The 20980-nt window shown below is 38.0% G+C and overlaps 1 protein-coding gene across 11 annotated transcripts in view; it reads left to right on the top strand.

Moving 5' to 3' along the window:
• C1D (C1D nuclear receptor corepressor) overlaps positions 1–14401 on the top strand; it is a 32396-nt gene extending 17995 nt beyond the window's left edge. For 3 of the 11 annotated variants that reach the window (XM_030491129.1, XM_030491134.1, XM_030491130.1), the window contains exons 2-5: positions 8664–8804; positions 10156–10222; positions 10653–10708; positions 13574–14401. In XM_030491129.1, coding sequence (XP_030346989.1) covers positions 8664–8804; positions 10156–10222; positions 10653–10708; positions 13574–13750 — 441 coding nt within the window. In that variant the 3' untranslated portion in view covers positions 13751–14401. The other 8 variants (XM_030491128.1, XM_030491136.1, XM_030491138.1 and 5 more) reach the window with 8 other exon arrangements.
• Positions 14402–20980: the final 6579 nt, after the last annotated feature.

Genomic DNA, 20980 nt, shown 5'->3' with positions numbered 1-20980 from the left:
GTGCCCGCGCCCGTACCCGCGCGTGGGGCTGCGCGGGCATCCCCCGCCCCCCGCCATGGTGGGCCTGCCCGCTCCCCCCGCCCTGCCGCCCAGTGGTACGGCGCGGGGCCCGGGGTAATGGCGGCGCGGGGGGTGGAGGCCTGCCTTAGGGAAGGGGCTGTTCGCAGCCCTTCCTGTGGCTTGAGCCGTCTTTCTGAGGCGTCCGCAGAGCGGGGAGTGCGCTGTCGGGAGGCCCGGCCTCTGGTGGCTGTTTACGGGTGGGTTATCCCCGCCCTGTGAGTTTTCAGTCTGTTGAGAGCCGCGGAGGTGAGGGAGGGGAACGTGCTTCGTGTCGGAACACGGCAACCGAATGCATGCGGGGAGCCTGGTCAGTGCTGAAATCCCGTTATACCGTGGCCCCAAAGCATCGGTGAGGTGCCTCATCTTTCACAGAAGAGGGGATTTTGGTTATAAACTGTTGGGAAGACCTCGGTTTGCACGCATACCTATTTCACCTGGTATTCGTGTGATCGAGGAACCCACGTGTGGCCTAAGAGCTGAGCCAGGCTTCCAGGGGAGATGTAAGTCAATGGGACACAGCCCAAGTTGTTCTGTTGTCACTGTCCCAAACACGTGGATGCTCCTCCATGCCTTCCCAGAACTGAGGGTCGTGCACTGTACTAATTTTGCTAGTGAGCATGAAATCAATTTAATACATCACTCAGTTACCCATGAAAATGAGAACATGGACTACAGGCTTTCCAGCTGGAGTCATGCTTTGAGGATGATTGTACCTAGGAAGGCTGTGCCATAGACAGTAAATGGTATTAAAGCTCAGGAAAACGGTGTTGCATCTCAAGAACATCAAGAACTTGGTAATTGTAAAAAGCATGTGTTTTTCAAAGAGAAGATACAGTTTGCACATACAGGCTGTGGTTAAAATAGCATTCTTTCCCCTTAACTGAAAGGCAGATGATGCTTGAGTGTTTTGTAAGAAAGGAGATCTCATTACGGTTCTCTCATGTTGGTGCAGAGGTGAAGATGTCCCCTTCCTTATGCTTTGGCATAGCTTGCTGACTGCAAGCTCAGTTGCTGCTAGCAACTTAAAAGGGACTTCAACTTGCAAATAAGACTGAGATTATGCTAATCAATAGGCTTCATTTTTGAAACAATAATTGAAAGACTTGATTGTAAAATAAATCAAAATTTAAAGGCGTCTGTGACATTTCTTGGTTTTAAAAATGTAAAAGAACGCTGCCAATCTAAAATACTTGGATATTGCTAATCCTGGGGCAGTATGACCCTTGCTAAAGAAATCAGAAAGCACTTAACACAAGGCCATACCCCAGAACGTGAGAAACTTTGAAGTGATTGTGAGAGTTCTTAGGCTTCCTATCAGAAATGTGGTGTAGAAGTCACACAAACCTTTCTGCTAAGCGTTTCTTTTTGAAGTGGTTTAAGATTTTTAAACTCAATTCTTCATCTGTGCAGTTGGTCTGTGTTTCATATGAGCTGCCTGCATTTAGTAAAGATTATTTGTTTGTAATGACAGCAGTAGAAAATGGTAGCAGCTCTCTTTCTTCACTTTATCTGCTTTACTCTGTTGTTCATGCAGGCTTGCTATAAGGCATTCTGCTGAGCCTTGGGGTACACCCCATGTTTAGTTACCTCTTCCCGCAGGCAGTGCTCCCCGTGCCGGCTGTTCTGCATAAACTCAATTTTTCTGTGCTGGGAAATAGCTTGGGTTCCTTTTCCCAGCTGCCTCTATTCTCCTGGTGCTTTGTTCTCCCTTCTGTGCCAGGCTGTGGTTACTGCCATACCCTCTCTTCCTGTGCCAGGCCAGGGTGCACTGTTGTTCTCCATCCTCCAATGTTTTATTTAATCTCTTTCAATCCCTGTGAAAACTGCGTGTCCCCAAATAGCTTTCCCTAGTACTCCCTCCCATCTGTGATTTTGCACATCCCTTTTCTTTGCGGATAGTAGTTGGTCTCCTTTTTGTCACGTTATCAGCTCTTAAATTCTCTTTAGGAGATAGATGGAAAAGATTTTTCCATATTTTTCTCCTGCATGAGTAAGATTGGTGCTTAGAACACAACATCCCACAGTTACTGTTCAACTAAAAAAAAAAAAAAGGATAAATATGCTTCTAATGGTTGAACAGAGTCTTGTTAAGCACAGTCAAATAATGAACAACCAAAAATAGGCTGGCGTTGCTGTTCTAACAGTAGAGAAAGGTACTGCTGCATGAAGTGTAAACACATGAAATTGAATTCTGATAAAAGGAAGTACTTTTTCCCACATAGTGGAACTAGTGGCTAAAGGAAACAAAGGAGGTTTTCAGTTTAAAAGGATGAAAAAACTCCTTGGTTTTAATTCTGGATATTCATGGTGCTGATACGAGTGGAGAGCAGCAGCAAATTTTAGAAGAGGTAGTAAACTCCATGGTTTAGAGCACACAGGAGCAATAGACTGGAGGCAGGTTATTTCCTGTTCACTGCAAATTTGGTAGGACAGAAGTATTCAGTTATTAGTTGCTGTCATGAACAAAACCCCACTGCGTGTAAACTGGTTTTGTGCAAGGAGGGAGTCTTTTGCTGTACAAGAAGTTCTGTCTAGGTTCAGTGCAACCAAAAGTATATGTTTTAAAGGCCAGTTTAGATGTACAAATTCAACATCACTTTAAAGCTCGAGTCTTGAACTGAGCTGTGGTGGCTTAGTCTGAGTGTGAGAGCTTTTATGAAGACATCTCATTAAGAAGTGTTTTGGACATACGTGAAGAAAGCTGGTTTTATCATTGTACTTACTATTGGGTGTACTGACAGGTTGGAGCTGAACAAGAGGCAGGGGATACTGGATTTGTTCAGAAGAGGAAATGACTGTCATCAAAGATATGGAATCTAGGACAGCTGAATACAGAGAATAAAAACATTTTACAAATCATGCAGATTGAGTTGAAGGTTTACATCAAAACTGGTTTGTGTGGATATAGATGGAGCTGTAGTGAATCTGGGTGGTTTAAGCCAAGCTGAGATACCTGTTTTCTTAGGGGATATCCACCATGGGCTGAAGTGTGAGCCTCAGAAATATTATTCCCTCCCTTTAAATTTTAATCGTAGAATCAACTAGGTTGGAAGAGACCTTTAAGATCACAAAGTCCAACCTTACCTCAGGACTTGTCAAGTCCACCACTAAACCATGTCACTAAGGCCCTCTTCTTTTATCAGAATATCAGAATAAACTTTGCAAATCCTTTGAGGCTCAAAAGATATTATCTCAGTGGCATCAGCAAGCGCCTGATGGCTGTGAGCTGTTTTGTAAAGTTCTTCTGTGCATGCCGAGATGCTGACTGGAGCAGAGCTTTGAAAGCTGGGTTAAAAATGATTGCTAGGCTGTTGCCCATTTGTGCAAATCTGGGTAACTACCATGGCTTAAGTTGTGATATTTTTAAGGGGATCAAGATAAGCCTGGTGGTGCATACTTGGTATTTCATGGTAGGCTTAATTACTTTTGCTATGGAAATCTTTCTTGCAGACAAGATTGTGAGTTGCAAGCATGCTCTGACTAATTGTAGTAGCTTTGCTCTCCAGCTGCCCCAAGCTGACTTGAGAAGCATTAGTAGCAAAACAGATCTGTGGACGCAGTGATGACTAGTGGACAGTCATCTAATTATTTATTAAGCAGCAATAATGCTGAGGATTAATAATGTCTGTCACAGATTAGAGCCTGTTGTATTTAGAGCTTTGCAAACATGCAATAAAGTGGATTTCTCTGCCCAAAAGAGGTTTGTCATCAAATAATTTGGTCATGATTGCTGGTAGCTTTAATTTAAGATACTTGTTGCTCTGTTGTCCTCAAGCCACAGCAGTGAACTACAGTGTTAGAGCAGAAGGGAGATCTCTGCTGTGTTTGCACTTCAGCTACATTCACTACAGGTTGTGAGTCAGAACTCGGGAGGGGCAGGACAGTGTCAGTTTTCAGGAGCTGACAGAGATGGTTTGTCATATTGATGTTGTTAATTCATTTGTTTTGAATTTGAGAGTGTTTTTACATGCTCCAACTAAAAGGGTTTGTGTTTGTTTTGGTTTTCTCTGTATAATCTGTAAAATATGCATGAAAAGAAGGAAAGTCTAATCTGAGTTTTGTTAGATGAATTATCTAAAAAAACCCTGAGATCACTATAAAGACAAAGACTTCCAGTGCTTAAGAAATAGGTAAGAATTAACATGAAGTGTGAAGCAAGTTGCAATATTAAGCCGAATGAAGGATGCCAAATTACTTGTGTCTCCTGTTTGCATGTACAAAATATTTAGAATACGCTGTATTTATCCTGAACTTGCAGTTTTAATTCCAGTTGAAAGTCATGTGTATAATATTAACACTGAGCATTTTTAAATTATGTCTTTTGGGCTTTCCTATTGCCTTGCTGATATATGCATGTGGCTTCCATTACTTTCACCATGCATCTTCAGCAAAATCTCTCATAGAGGTACCCAGAGCCTAATTAGAGTTTATATCTTTCAGTATGACAGACACAGTTTTGCTGTGGGGGTGGGCAGGAAGGGAGGTTTGGTTTTGCTTTCTAAGCCAGCTGGCAATTACTTTCTAAGGCTTGTGTTAAAACACCAGATGTATTCAAAACTTATTCATAAAAGCCACCTGCAAATTGTCTGCAGTTTCCCTTTTTTCCTTTTCTTACCTCTGAATGCCAGTCATGGGTGGGAAAGGAGTCTGCAGAGTTCTTCTCTTCATTCTCCTGAAAGATAAATGTGAAGATGGAGGATTTTGCTAGTTGTATTGTGCATAATCATCTGCATTTTGTTTGTTTTTGTTTAAATGTCCTCTATACAGCATTTAACTCACTTGGATCTTAGATCAAAAGCCACATTAGCACTACGGCAAACTGCTGCTGATTTGTCACTCGTTTAGACTTTATACAGTCTGCAGAAGATTATGTGTTTTCTCTTGCTTTCTCTTTTTCATATTTATGTCTTTTCTGTGGTTTGTAATGTCTGGTATTTCCCTCCCCTCTTTGCAGGTTGAGTGTGTTACTTGCTGTGGTTTATCGTATGTTGACTGGAGGGAAAACAAGGTGTTCCTTGCTTTCTAAGCAGAAGTTTACATAAATGTAGTCATGTTTCTGAATGAACAAGAATTTACTCAGAAATTTTCAGAATTTCAGGATGTTCAGATGTGGAAACTCCTAAGACAATTTTTGATCAGACTTAAACGCGATGAATAAATTTTCCCATGAAAATTGTTTACTTTTGTGATTTAAAGTCCTTTTCTTGTTCAGAGATATTTCTCTTTTCTACTGTTTTCCCAAAAACTACATGGCAGTTTTTGCGGTTGGGGTTAAAAGGGAAAATTGTTTCTGGTAGATTGATGTTATGAAGTCATACCACATTTTTCATTGCTATTTGTTTGCCTTGGTGTCCTTAATCAAAGTGGGCCTTTTCTCTTCTGTTTTATGTTTATGGGTTGTGAACTTTCCTTTGCAGTCTCAAAATTAAAGATCTTATAAAGTATTATCATCGTGCACACAGCCACAGATGTGTTCTGCATTGTTATTACTTGATAATGAAAATGCTGTCTTATCCTTATTTCCTTTAGCCTTCCCCATTATTCACATGCTTAGCCAGCAAGTATTTTTGTAACTTCTCTTATCTGAATATTTGTACTGTCCTTAATGTTTTAAGCGGGGTCTCTGTGCCAAACAAAATTGGTTGAAAGTCAGCAAATTCATCAGAGAAATCCTGTGTGGTAAACATCGACTTCAGGAACTGAATTAAATTTCTGCTTGCTCAAAATATATAAACACTTGCAAAACTTTGAGGAAAAATTTGTTTGTGATTTAATAACTGAAACATAACTATTGAGGGCAGTATAGCCTTTAGGTATGTTTAGAGAATCAATGATGTGGTTTTAGTTCCTCCCATCTTTGGCTTTGTCATTCTGCAGGTGTGACTGTGCAGTCTCTGTGTTGATTTTGGCAGAAACACTTTTGTGGAGTTTCCGGTGTACACGTTTCCTAATGTAGTGTAAGTTTGCTCTTGCTGATTTAATGTTATCAAAACTATTTTAGGCTGTTGACTGCTGCCTTATTGTTGGCATGTGCCAACACTGTAACATATCCTGCCTGGAGATTAGTAATGCTGAAACAACAGTCTAATGAAAAGAGAGAGGTCCCTATGCAGCAGGAGTAGGAACTTGCTAGTTCCTGTTGAAATGAAAACACAAGTTCAACAAATTCTTCCCCTTCCCTGGCCAGAAGGAGCTGACTTATCAATGAAGGGCACTGTACACAGGCTAACGTGCAGCTTTGTTCCATTGAAGGCTGATGTTCCATTGAAGGTTTTTTTTTCCCTTTTCTTGCCAATTGACAGTGTCAAGTAAATACTTCATGATGCAAGGGCAAACTTAATTTTTTCTGGTTCATGAGACAGCAATCATAGAAAGATATATTTTGGACTGTATCTGTTATTGTTCCTTCTATTTTACTATTCTTTCTCTGTCTTATTCTTTAGGTCTAGCTTGGGATATTGTAAAGAATATCATATATGCTCTAGTGACTGTTTATCCTTGCAACTGCTGTAAGATAGCTCGAGTTAGTTTTGATTGATAACATATTGCTGCTACAGGTTTTTGTGTTTTTTCTATTCCTGCTGCTGTTGCTGGTGTTGATTCTCTGATAAAGGGAGAGAGAAAAGTTGGAATTTATCAGTATGTTCATGCCTGTCCATCAAATTAAGACCATAATAGATTATGTACTGTGGTGATGGTAAACTCTGTAGAGGACTGGATTGGATTGCACCTCTCTCCCTGTATGTGCAAGTATAGTAAATGTGTATTGACTAACACCTTCTAACCAAGCTTAACTTTATTAACACCTGGGAAAATCTAGTTTCTTCTGTAGCTTTAAGTATTTTTTTTATGCTGTGTTATATGACTAAAATTTAACAACATTGTTTCCACACTTTTAATCAACCTAAGAAGGGTTGCTTATGTCCTGGTTAGGACAGAATGAAACACAAACAATACTATCATAAATGACAGAAAATATTGTATTGGTATTTTGCCTTTTTGTGGGTGGCATTTTGTAGGTCCAGCTCAGCTTTCTTCCTTGGGTCCTCCCCAGCTGACTGAAGCAGTATTTACATGTGTGAGTTCCATGCTGGGGTAGAGAGGGAACCTTCAAAATGTCATTGTTAGCATTGTGATTCTGTACTCGATCTGAAAACCGCCTCTGACCAGGATGATAAATCATGCAGCTGAGTGGGATTATAATTCTTAACTATGCAAACAGCAACAGTGAAACTGGGCTTGTTAACTGGCTGATCCTATTTCTGGAATCACACTGGTGTGGTTAAAACTGGAGTTGCAGAAAAGCTTGAGTAGCTTCACGTTGTTTTTCCTCCCAGTCTTACTCCTGTAAGGAGACAACATAAATAAAGAGGAGACAATATAAATAAAAAGAAACCTCTCTCACACATACCATGCTCTTGCCAGGAAAAGGGACTGATCAAGTCGTTATCTAGAACAAACTCCAGTGATGTGACAGTTTGTTCTTTCCTTGGTGTTTGCAGTGACTGTGTGGCTTGGTGTTCATAGACAAAGTGCAAGTTCTCCAGCTTACATTCATTCCCTCTGTACTCAATGGCTGGGTAGTGGGATTACACTACCCAGCCATTACACTACCCAGTTAGTGATACTAACTAGGAAGGACGGCAGCGATCCAGGTGCTCCCACTGTCCTTGATGTAGCTCACCAGTGGGCATGAAAATTGTTCTCTTTTCTGACAACATTCTCAAAGTTGTTGCTCAATCAGTAGAAGTTGTAGGAAATAATATATGAGTAACACTGGCTCCTCAAGTTACGGGATTTATGATTTGAGAGGAATTAAAGGTATCAGTTGTAAGCCAGCAGCCAGATGGCTTGGCAGTAGCCATGTTACCATGAATGCTGGGATCAAAAAGGAGTGCTTTGGGATTTTTAATCTCTTTGCTTATCTCACAGTTGCTGTGCATAGGTGTCTCTACAAGATTTCCAGAGTATTCTGAAATCCCCAAATCAGCTCATCTTCGTTACTGGTAGAGTTACATCGCAGATTATAATACACCATCGAGAATTAAGAAAACTGGATGCAGGGTTCACAAGAAGAGTTTCTTGGACCAACTCCTACATTTAGCATTGGAAGATGTTAACTGACCTTGACATAACTGGTGCTGCATAACCGCTTTAAAGCTGAAGTAATGTCTGTTCCTAAGACAGGCTGAAGCTGTATCCCTGTTGTTTTTGTCTTTGTTTAGTGTCCTGCTTGTTGCTTGGTGTAGCTCTTTATAGACTGTGATTTATAGAGCGCTTCTTTTAAACAAGCAAATAATTTCTTTCTATCACAGGCCATAAAAGCTAAATACTGGTTTGGGACTGTTACAAGTGTAGATACTACAGTCATGTCATTTGTAATGCTCCTTCATGCCATTTTGCACAGCAGTTAGGCGATACCCATGAAATTATAGGACCTTTAACTGTGTCTCTATTGACATTACCTGCTAGAACTCTTGAGAAGTAGGCATTTCTTATAATGTTTAATGAATGTATAATAATGCTTTGTATTGTAAAATATAGTCTTTTGACTCCGTAGGGACTTAAAGAAAAGGATTATTAGTTTTGTTTCCTCTTTCCAGATGGAAACGTCAGATTATAGCAACCCAGAAGAATACCCCACTGAAATTCATGATTATCTTGCAGAATTTGAACAGTGTCTTGGTTCTGTAGATGAGATGCTGAAAGCAATGATGTTGGTTTCTAGGAGTGACCTCCAAAAGGTAAGTAATGTTGCTTTTGACAACCTTTTTATTACTAATACAAGAATCTGGGAACCTCAACTGAAATAAAAGGGTCTGTTAGGCCTGGCCACTGCACAGGCATATACAAATACGACACTTTCTATGCTTGATACCCAATATTTGAAATTCTTACATTTCTAAGATATCTAGATGATCTTACAAACTAAACATTGAAATGTATGCTTTTCGAAGCTGAAAAGTGATGATTTTACCAGTGAGTCATTTAGGTAGAGGACATTCTAGCTTATTCCTGACCTTCCTTAAAGTGCATGCTGAGTGCTCTTTCATAACGGAGAGGCTATTCACATTTTTTTCTGAGATGTTTTCACAACAAACTTAATGGAACTTTGTATACGCAGTAGGATATAAAGGTGAATTGACAGCAGTGAGAATTGATCTGATTCTAGAAGTCTAGACTTGCAGAACCTGGTGCTTGAAAAACTGAGCTGTCTCCTCTAGCTATGTTATAAGCGTAAGTCTGTAAAATGTGGTTTTTGTTCAGGGCATAAAGACAGAGCAAGGTACCACCCGAAGACTTCATACAAGCCTCTCTATCTTTTAACATGTAAAGCCTAATATGTAATTTCTTTCTCTAGGGCAAGAAAAAGCCAGCACATGAGGGAACTTCTTTATCCTCTGAGGATTTCTAACACAAATAAATCATGAAGAAAACAGTCTTGACAACACTGATTTTTTGACAGTATCCATGTTAGAACTAGTGAGCTGTACAATGATGTTATCAGAGGTTCTGGAAATCCTATAGGACTAAAATAATAAATTGACTTTGACAGTCAAGGAAAAAAAAAACCCTCATTACCTTTATTCTTACTTTGCTTTACAGCTCTAAGTATTCCAGCATGCGCTGAACACACAGTCCACCATGTGTCATGTTAAATGTTCATTTACTGTAGCATACTATATTCACATTTGAGCTTCAGCAATCTTAAGACTTTTTTTTCCCCTTCCATTGATAGTAACAACTATTTTGAGTTAAGTTTCTGTGGAAAAACAGGGACTTATTTCTGATGATGGGAACAGTAGTCTAAGAGCTGTGTGCCAAGAGATTATTGTGCTTTTGGCCATCTGGGACTGTGGCATCAGTCTGGGAAAATGACTTGAATACTTGGAGAGAAGAGAATGGTTCTGTGATGGCCCAGAAATAGGCATAACGTGGTCTCAGTGAACTTGTGGTGCAAAAATGTCCTTATTCAGTGTGTATTTTTTTTTATGAATACATTCACAATTATAAAATGTGCATATTACTAAAATCTGTGCACATCTTTCTTTAAAATGTGCAAATGTGTTGGGATTGGTTTTTTTTTCATTCTAGTTAGAGCCTCTGGAGCAAGCAAAGCTGGATTTGGTTTCAGTGTACACGTTAAATTCATTGTTCTGGGGTAAGTATGTGGTAGGAGGAAAAAGTACTCTTTACGATGCCATTCGAACACCTTCTAGACAGCTGCAAACATTAAATAATCATATTTCATAGCAAAATAATTAGAAACTTGTAATTACCCCGAGGATCCCAATTATTGCCATTTGTAGGGTAAATGATGTTGGAACTCCAAATCAAAAATAGGTATTTACAACAGCTGACTTTGTACATGCATGAGGATGTTTCTGTTTTTTCATAGCAACATTAAGTTTAACTGTGTTCGATTTTTTTAATTTAGCTGCAATATTGATGATAATAGTTTGTCAGATACTTTACACAGTTAACTCTAATTGTTATTAATGTGGAAATTAGTTTTCCTATGTGACTGATTTATAGGGTCCTCGGTCATGACAGCCTTCAGATTCAAAAACTTTCTGTTTTTTATCTTGTAGTATACTTGGTTAACCAGGGAGTCAATCCAAAGGAACATCCAGTGAAACAAGAACTGGTAAGATTCTCACACTGCAAGCACTGCAATATCTTACTTGCCTGGGACAGTTAATTCATATAGAAGTAAAAAAAAATATTTATATCTGTGATTAAAATTGATGTTGCCATAATAGCAGGCATATGCTACACAGTGTTATATAACTGCTCATGCGCCCTGCTGCACTCTCTAAATTAAGAAAGTCATATTTTTAGTTCCGAACGGTACTGTTTAAAGCAAAGTTGTAGAGTCTGCTGAAATTAGAACAAGAAGATGAATGATGTCATCTTTTCTTTTCTCCACCTTTCTTTGAGAATTGGATTCTGAACAGAGCAGCTTTTCACTTGTATCTGTTAAATGGAAAAATGTTACTTGTCTGATAATAATTTATAACTTCCAGTATGGCATTTTTTTCTTATAAATACTTGGAATCATGTTAATCTCTGAGGCTGTCTTTTCTTACTTTTGTATGACTCTGAAAGTGTAGTGTGGTTGATTTACTAGCGAAGACGGGAAAGAGTCCCCCTCCCCCTTCCAAGTCCTCCATTAATTCATTTTCTCAGCAGTAAAGAATTCAGTTCAGCAACAAAGCTAAAAGCTTTTTTGGCACCAGTTGTATGTGTATTGTCCAGTAATTCTGCATTAGTGACATATTTACAACCTATAATAAATCTCTTAGGTTTGTCTTTATATTCCATTTAGATGCATGACTACGGTATAGAAGGCCGCTATCTTGAAAATTCTGCTGACTTAAAAAAATCAGATCATTTAGCCTGAAGAAAAAATAGAAATCAAAACTTACAGCTCCCCATTTTAATTCCTGTATAAATGAAAATACTAAATCTGGGCAATCGTAAAATACTTAGCTTAAATGTAATCCTTGCCTAGGCAGTGGAACGGAAGATGGGACTGAAAAATGTGGAAAGCTAGCCTGAAAAACAAGAATACTTCTATTTTTAATTTGGTTAGGTTTTCAGTAGCCTAGCCTGTATCATATTAAAAAAATGGATCAGTTAATATTTCATGAGCTTTCAGTCAGTTTCTTGTTCCTCCTATATTTTATAGTGTCTGAATATTGTGTTAATTTAGTGATACTAAAAAATAAATTTTATCTATTTTGCTGTGGATATTTTATGCTGGTATTTTACTTCACAATTGCCAGTCGTTTTAAGCCTGAAGAATGAGTGAATTATCATAGCCTAGATTCTTATCCAGTTCTTTTTTCCTTTTACAAGTATCAAGGTGAATGAATGCATATTCATTCCTTCCAAGAGCATTGTGATGTTCTCATTCATGTGGAAAGGGAGTGAAAAAAAAGACTGTGATGATTGTTTTGTTTTTAGGTTTGCTCTCCCTGTGTACATACAGGGAATACACAGGGATTCAAACTGTGTTAATAAAACTCACATTCAAGCTATCAGAGTTCATTTCTTTTGTCACGCTGACATTTGTCAGCTCCTTTTTCCCAGGTTGATACATGCAGGTTTGCCATCTGTTCTCATTAGCCATCTCAGTCACCAAAGAAATATTACAGTCTATCATGATTTCAGACCCTGTAAAGCTCTCCTCATTAAAGCTATGGTTTTGATACAGAAAGAGTGGCCAACTTTTTGACAACAGTTGCTTATAATGGTCAATTGAAGAATTGAAAATGTATTCTGTCGTGTAGGTCTCGTAACTTTTGTTCCAGATTCAAGGAGCTGTCAATGGTTGTGTGAGAAATGTGTGAGTTGCATAATATCAACATTTATTTAGTTAGCAGTATCCATAAATGTTCTGTTAATCCACATTTATAATTCAGGTATCAGGTAGAGTACTATATATATGTGTATGTATACATATGTTACTGTTGTTTGTATTACAGAAACACCTAGAGTTGAAGGCCATATTAAGCTAAATATGTAGTCATGAAATATATCAACCAAACTTACGTATTTTACACAACTACTCTAAGTGTCCCCTCTAGTCAGCGAAGAGAAGCAGGCACCTAACAGAGGGTAATTCCCGTATTAGAGGTGTTCAGTTATGCAATTTTCTTTACTGATTGCAGAAGTAGATGAGGAAGAGTAGGCACATAAATGAGATTGTAAGCTGGGAGGGTATGCTTAGGTGGGGCTGAATCCAAAGTCATGCTTTGTTCAAAAAATCCTTAGACACCAAATGACTGTGGGAGGCTAAGATGGCAAGAAAGTATCCATTTTATGGAATGGCAGTGGAAGCAAGCATTTATTATTATTATTATTATTATTATTAATGGTCATAAAAAGAAACTTGTGGTACAGCTGGAAATTCATCAGGCTGCCTTAAACAGGTTCACTGATAAGCTCCCTTGACCATTTCAGGATCTTAACCACAAGAGTTCTGTGCAGTTGCTTGTGTAATGCTTGTAACATCTTTGATTTTGAGTTAGATGCTTTGTGGCTTTGCTTGGACATGCTGAATTTTTTTTGTTAGACAGTAGTCAGGCAGTATAATTCATATAATGACATTTCTATAAGTATGTCAAATCTAAATACTATTTTGCCATCTTTATGTAGGTGAAATTGAGTTCAGTACTTTGTTTTCTAACTTTGCTGGCAAGAACAATTCTCACTGTCAATTAGATGCAATCTTCATCTCTGTAGGACTTCATGTTCCTATGAAAGTGGATGTCATGCAGATATTAGTATAGTAGGTACCTGTGATGGAAAATCTGCTAAAGGAGAAGCCTCAAGTTTGCAAAAAAACATTTGCAAAAAAGAGCCTTGTACATATATTTAAATGATATTTTTCTAGGAATTATAGAATTGTACAGTGTGGAGAGCTTCTACTCATTGATTTCATTTTAACAGCAATTTTGGGAAAATGGTGTGAAATTTACTTTTCCTTTTTTTCTTCCCCCCCCAGGAGAGAGTAAGAACATACATGAACAGGGTCAAAGAAATAGCAGAAAAGAAAAAGGCATCCAAACTTGATAAAGGAGCTGCTTCCAGATTTGTAAGAAATGCACTCTGGGAACCAAGCGCTGAAAACGAAAAGAAATCCAAAGGTCCTGGTAAAGGAAAAAAGAGAAAGATGGACTAAATTTTTGTCTCCCCTTATATAAATTAGAGACACACAGGAATTTACCTTGAAATGTGTTCTGCGTACTGCATGCACCTTGCGGAGGTGCTGTATAGCAACATCTTGCTTAAGTTATAGGTAAGAATTTTTATAGGATTGTATTTTGTCCAGAACGCTTGTCACTCACATGATCACATTCTATGTGTATCTAAAAGTGCCATTTGATGCAAGAGAGGTAACATTTCGTTATTGAAATGACAATGACCTGACATCGGCTCGCTGGTGATACATACTAGTGATGTTTTTACTGTTCAATGATTGACGCTTTTTTACATGTCCTTAATGTGAATATTAAAAAGTCTCAACCAATGCTATCTAGTCTGTGGTGTTTATGAAAAGAGCCATGTTTTCTTTCTCATTACATCATTATGTGAAATGCTGTATTAGTAGTTTTGTAAGGTTTATCCACTGTGTTAAACTGTTTCAGCTTCTGAACTTTAAGGTTTCCCATATTCCTTTACTTCTGTTGCCTCTCAGAAAACTGAGTTTCAGGGGCCACAAGCAAACAGTCTGTATTCCACTTTAAGCCATGGTGTCTAGTCAGTGGAAAAGATATCCCCAAAGGGCAATTTGTGGGGTCCAAAAAAAGGAGCAGGCTGGGGACAGCTATTAGAAAACAGCACATGCAAGAACTTGATTGGAATTTTGGCTGCAGTGCTCATCCTTTGCTGCTGACACAGTGAGAGAGAGGAATATGCTCTGAGGCGGTAGGAGTGTGGTCATCCATTGCTATTTCTCGGAACTTCATCAGGGAAAGCATTCGGTGGTACAATAAATACTACTACTGTGTCTTACAAGTATGCTATTTGTTTTCCTTAAAAGGTGAAGTTTAGTCATTTTGGAGAGGAGGTGTGTTAAGTTTCTTCAGAAGAACCTCAGTAGTTGATTTTTTCAGTATACTGCAAAGCAAAACTCAATTATCTGCCCAAAAACTATTTAGCAATTAGCAGCAACTCTCTACTTAGGAAAGGAAATACAGGAAAAGGAAGGAAAAAATAAGCAATTAAGTCACCAAAATGTAGTTTGGGTAGCAGTCTACAGAAGTGGTTGAGAAATATTGTTAGTGTGAAAGACTAAATGACAAGAACAAATGAATCCAGTGTATCTATAGCTGAATGATATGCAGTGGATGGTTACTGTTATTACAGAGTTGTACTGCATCATGCAGTGCGGAATATGGACTAAACTGAATCAGGTGCTAAAGTGAAGGTTCTTTTGTCACTGACTACCTAAAAATATGCATTTGAAAGTAAAAGTTCGACACACTGACAAGTTTATTAAACTCAAATAATTTATGCATATCTCTAGAAACTTTTTCAGTGACTGGTATGAACTTACTAATTTTCGTTTATGATAAACTGAATAAATAGTAATTCCTTCAATCCAACTAACAAGAGAACCTGCTTGTATGTATGTTCATGTTCCTATGGCACTTTTCTGCCTTAGATCTACAGGACTCCTCGTGTAAGTATGCATGTCAAAGACCCATAAACATTTGCCAGCTGAAAGCTAAAATTAGAATGCTTTATTTCTACAGGTTAATGTCATGGTTATGCCAAATGAAAGAGCTCTTGGACTCAGAAGGCTTTTTTTGTGCAATTGCGATTAAAAATGTGAAAGACCTGAAGTGTATTCTAGGCCAAAGATAGCAATACATGTGTAAAGCAGTTCTTGGTGTGCTCCATAGGTTTGGACAGAGATTATTTAGAAGTCTCTGTGTCCTGTCTTGTACCTCTTTCACCCTGAGACTGAAAACGATAGCTGTAGGCTATTACAAACAGACTTCTGGACTTTGTGTGGGTGTAGAGGTCTGCATGTGCAAAGCATGAGGTTCAAAATGTTAATCTCAAAAACATCAATGTGAAAAAAGGCCAGGTGTCCTACGAACTTATTGGGAAGACAAAAGGATAGAAGTGGTCTGAAGTGGCACAAGCCAGAGGACTTTAATGTAAAATTTTTCTGGGAGATAGTGTCTTATGCTTTGAGAAGCGTTGTCTCGAGGAAATGAGTAGCTCAGCTTCTATTTACAGTGCTGTTAATTAAAAGGGGATTGAAGGACATTTCCATTACATGGTTTTCCTCTTAAGCTTCAATTATAGCTTTTGTTTTAAATGGATAATTTCTAAAAAGGATCATAATTTAGTGTCCAGTAAAGTACACAGGTTTCATAAGTAAATGTTTAAACAAGAATAATGCAAGGCTATTAGCTAAGACTTACTGAGGTAGAAGTCCATCTGGTATAATTAATTATATACAGGTATTTGGCATTTGTAATAGGGCATTTTAAATAGATGTAACAAATGCAACTTTGTAAAGATTTTTTTTTTAAGGTTTGTCTCTTTCAGTATGGCTGTTCACAGCCTGGATTTGCGGCTTTGCTTTTCTAGAAAACAACCCAGACAAACGCCCCCCAAACTAAGAAGTGTTACTACCTGTTATTCACTAACAGCCCTATTAGAAAGAGGTTTGAAATACAAGATCATGAATGCTAAGTGTTTTTTATATCAAGTATTCTTGGAACATCTAGACTGAGGTCTCCAGTGTGAAATGACTGAACACTGTGGAAGTTCCTGCCTCAAAATAGGATGCTGGCAAGAAGAACATTTATTGCAGTATCTGTGTGCATTAAATCTATACGAGCCACAGTTTGTGGAATGGTTCTACAGGGCGTGAAAGGAAAGGAAAACATCTGGAAGACTTCCAGTCCCATTGGTGTACGTGCTGAATATGGTGCAGAAATATCAATTCTGCGTTAGTTAATGCCAATGTAATGCAAAGAGTTGCTATAATGGTAAGTTGTTAGTATCGTTGAATTGAAGTATTAATGAATTGAGATATTTAAAGAAAATAATAAAGTGTGTGTGACACCTCCCTGCTTTGTCTTGGTTTTGCTATAAATATATTATGGGCTAACTAATATTAGACATACCAGCTAAAGGAAGCACTAACAAAACTGCTGTTTCTAAGAATGTTTTTAACTAATCAGTAAGAAAATGAAGTAAAACTCTTTAAGTTATGGTAGAAATATACATGTAGTTGGACTGACTAGAGCTAATCAATGATGCCAAAATTTGAAGGTTTTGTGTTCAGGTTTTTAAGTCAGAAGTGAAAATAGTTTCCATTTTCTTAAATATTGTGTTTTGATACATACATTTAATGTGTTACCTGTTCTTGGAACTGTTCGTGTTTTCTGGTCTTTGCACCAAGAAAGTGATGAGGTTGGCAAGAGCGTGTGAAGCTAGCAGCTATAACTAGAATTTGATATGAGGCTGCATGGGGAACTTTCCAAGCTTACCAAAAGAATACTTCAGAAGATAAGTGAAAATGCAAGTCAAGATTTTAAGCCCCAGTAGTGTAGAAAACCTCTCTCTCTGACAGTTTACTGCAGCTGCAAACAAGAGAGGAATCTTACTAGAACTTAAATTCCCACTCTTACAAATGGTAGCCATGAGTTGAGAAGACAACACATCACTGGTGCTCATTTCTACTCCTTCAGTACTTTTATTAATGGACGAGTGCATCCTCAAGAGTGGATGTTTGATTAAGTCATCTTATTTTTTCCTGGCCTTGAAAATCAATACTAGCATGAAGCTTTGTCAAAAAGTATTAATGTTGCAGTTTCATTGGAAATCTTCTCAAAACACAGCTATCTGGAATGATAAAAGTTAAACTTAATTCTCATATAATTAAGAATTTTATTGGATTTAAGAAAGTAGACCAAAAGAAACTTTTTAACTCTGGGGTTGGGACCATTACAAAAGTAAAGGGAAATCCTGGTTTCCAAAGTAAATGACATACTTTCCCCAGGGATTGATGAAGACCTGGTTCTTCAGCCCCAGAAGAGACCTTGGTTACTTGGATTAAGGCTTCTATCAGCTGTTAGCCACAGGAAGGCTTTTAAGAGTTGTGAACAGCAAACTCCAGTCTATAACTGGAAACACTTACTGGTGTGACATTCTATGGCATAGGGTTCCTTCTGGCAAGATCTCACTGAACTTTTAACTCTATTCATGCAGTTTCTCCTCTCCTGCAAGTAACTGCAAAACCCCTTACGCCTAGAAAAAGGAAACAACTTTCCTGTTTGACATTGCTACAAGGTGGGATATGTGAAACATTAACCATAAAAAAAACCAAAATGAAACAACTTGATTGGAATGTGGTTCCTTTCTTCTGTCAGACATGGCTGGCTAGTAATGTATAGCAGCTTTAGAGTTAAAGTGTAAGGAAACAACTGCAAACTGTTTTTGATGCAAATCATGAGTTGGACCAAAAAAATAACTTCAGCTAAACAGTGACATGCAAATAAGGATGTAACTGGAAAATCATGAGGCTTTACAGAAATGTTCTCCAAAAGAGTAAATGTGATGAACTTCAAGCCAAAGAAACTTATAGGGCCAAAATAATTGGGTTGCATCCCAAATGTGGGCAGGTTATTCCTTTGTCATAAACTGATATGTAAAGATGCCAAAACAGGGCATTAGTTAAAAGACCGTATTTCTTTCTTAGTTTACTTGCCAGTGATTAAAAAAAGAAGTGTTAGGCTACAGCAATGTAGGAGACATAATACAAAAAGTAAATAATGCAATTTGTCATTTTAGAATCGTATGTGACATATTAGGAAAAAAAATGCATTAAAGTTCTGCAATGTGACAGTGTAATTTTTCTTTTTGCTAATTTCCTTTAAGTGATATTCCTTGTAGAGAGTTCCAGAAAGTTCACATGAATGCTTTTGTTTTGCAGATCACTCTTAGCATCCCTAACATTAGTGCGTTAGTGGTAGTTTGGGGTTTTTCTTCCTTCAATTTCTGCCTTCCAAGATGATGCACTGCTTGTAATATTTTACTGATAGAACTAACAGTTTGCCTTTTTGCTAACTTTTAACCTTCCCTGTAGGAGAAGACTATGGATCTATGGAATACTTAGTGCTGGTGATCTAAGAAGCAGACCTTGAACTGCTCAGTTTTCATCAGCTATACCAAAGGGAAAAGAGCAAAAGCTTGTTTTTACTACTAAGCTGAGTGAATATGGCGTGGAAATCTTGTAATGGCAAGGTATCAATTTTGTAAAGTGATATATTTCAGAGGGGATACTAAATTCGACTGTGAATAAAAAGCTTTATAAATGGAACATTTAAGAGGCTATCTTTTACTTTTCAGCGTAGGGTTGCCTTGACATGCATCATTTCAATTTGGCAGCCCCAGTAAATGGATGGAAGCAAGTCAGTATGATAATTCAGTATTGCCAAGAGGCTTCTTCTCAGGCTAGTGTGGACACGTTCCATGGACAAATTTAAAGGGTATATTAAGTGATAGAAAATGGGTCTAATTCAGCACTATGTTATTCCAGCTTAACATCATGACAATCTTGTTATTTAAGGTACCTAGATGTTATATCCAAAGAGTACATGAACAACTAGATAATTTTGAAGCTAAGGATCACCTCAAATTCATGGTGATGTACCTTGTATAGCAATGATCCAGAACAGGCAAAAAAAACCCTGAAACTCAGCTGTGCTTGCAAATAAACTCTTTTATAGTAGTAATTCTAGGAGCAAAGGCTTAGCTGCTGTTTACCAGCAGTCAAAGTAAATGAGCAGCTGCTGAGTTATACAACTGAAAAAGTTGTCTGAAAACAAAGTAGTTGTTGATATTCTCTCATTAGGTATGAATGTTCATTTATATGAATGTTGTAGTCTTAGTTTCCTAGAACGTTTATTTTTTCTTTGTCACTTGAGTGGTTTTTGGCCTCATGGGAACAAATTAGCCATTGTTTAAAGCCACAAAGGTGAGAAGAAGAAATACCTAGTAACAAACACTGTCAAGTTGGATAGCATAAACAATCTTTTTACTTTGTTGCCCTGGGCAGACAAACCTACTCCCCAACTCACACACAAGATAAAAGACGTTTTCTCCTGCAAAGTTTGCATGGAGAGAGCATTTCCTCAAGGCAGTTAATCTCATGAGGTGCCGCCTGTATGTGCACACATTACACATCCACCTGCATGTTATCTGTCTCCTGAGTGGCAGTAAGTTCTTCTCGTGGTGTGTAACGGCATACAAAGCACGTATTAGTGAAATGCTATTGCTGGAGACTGTGTATAACATCACAAGCTTAATTCTGTATTTTTTTAAGTCAGTTTAGGTCTTGATTTCGTTAGGGCTGCAGTAGCAAAAATCCAGTACAAAAGAACTGAGAATTTGGTTTTATGTAAGCATGAATGTCTTCATGTAACAAAAACAATACTAAAAATCTAGCTGATTCTAAGTCATTGACTTCCAGTTAAATTACTTGTCTCTTAAAGTCCACTTCCTGCATGCTTTGTTTACATTTTATTTTTGTGGTTTGTGCTTGTTAAGCTTTGTTTACCTTTTATTATACATAGGGCTTACCACTGATAATTCCACATAGTGCCTCAGCTTTTTATGGTAATGTTCTTTTTCCTAGATGTTCATCATTTTGCCAGCTTTTAACTACTTGTATTGGACTTTTTCATGTTTGGTCTCTGCCATGGCTGAATTCCCAACCATTTCCCCCTCCTGCCCCCATAGGTTGAACAGTCGTTCTTACAGTTGTTCAAGAACATGGTTTGTAAAGTAAAGGCCACATTGGCCGTGTTAGCTAAACTTCTGACCATATTTTTCTAAAGGTTGTAACTCTCCTTCATTGAAGTAAAAATTTGAAATGCATTGTCAGGAGATTAAAAAGAAAAGTTAGCTCAGTGAAAATCTATCCAGATTAAGCCTCTAGAGAAACCTCTGAGAACTGCATCGTAGATACTGGCCCTCAATTTGCTTGTGTTCCAGTTTTCCCATGCATGGTCATCAACATTACTGAGCTCCCAGCACAGTTTTGAAGCCACAAATAGCTTAGGGAGGAATATGGGCTCTGCAGTTAAAGTCCAATTTATCTCAGATGATGACAGGGCTCTGTAACATACTATATTTGCAGAACTGCAAACGTAATACAACTTTTAACAGCATTGTTTTAATGTAGCTCTGTATGGATTTTGGATTTTAAAAAGTTAATGTGGACAAAGGATGCTCTCATATGTATCTGATTAATTTTCATTATGATCATACTGGAATTCAACTTCATACCAGTTTAACTAAAATGGAATTAGTTCATGTGTCGTCTTCCTAAGAGGTAACTCCAGTATGAGTGTACTTCATTTCAGTGTTTAAGTATGCTGAA

Source organism: Strigops habroptila, chromosome 6 (genome assembly GCF_004027225.2).
Source record: "Strigops habroptila isolate Jane chromosome 6, bStrHab1.2.pri, whole genome shotgun sequence".
Lineage (NCBI taxonomy): Eukaryota > Metazoa > Chordata > Aves > Psittaciformes > Psittacidae > Strigops > Strigops habroptila.
Note: the sequence above shows the minus strand (reverse complement) of the source record. Positions and strands in the feature narration are given on the sequence as shown.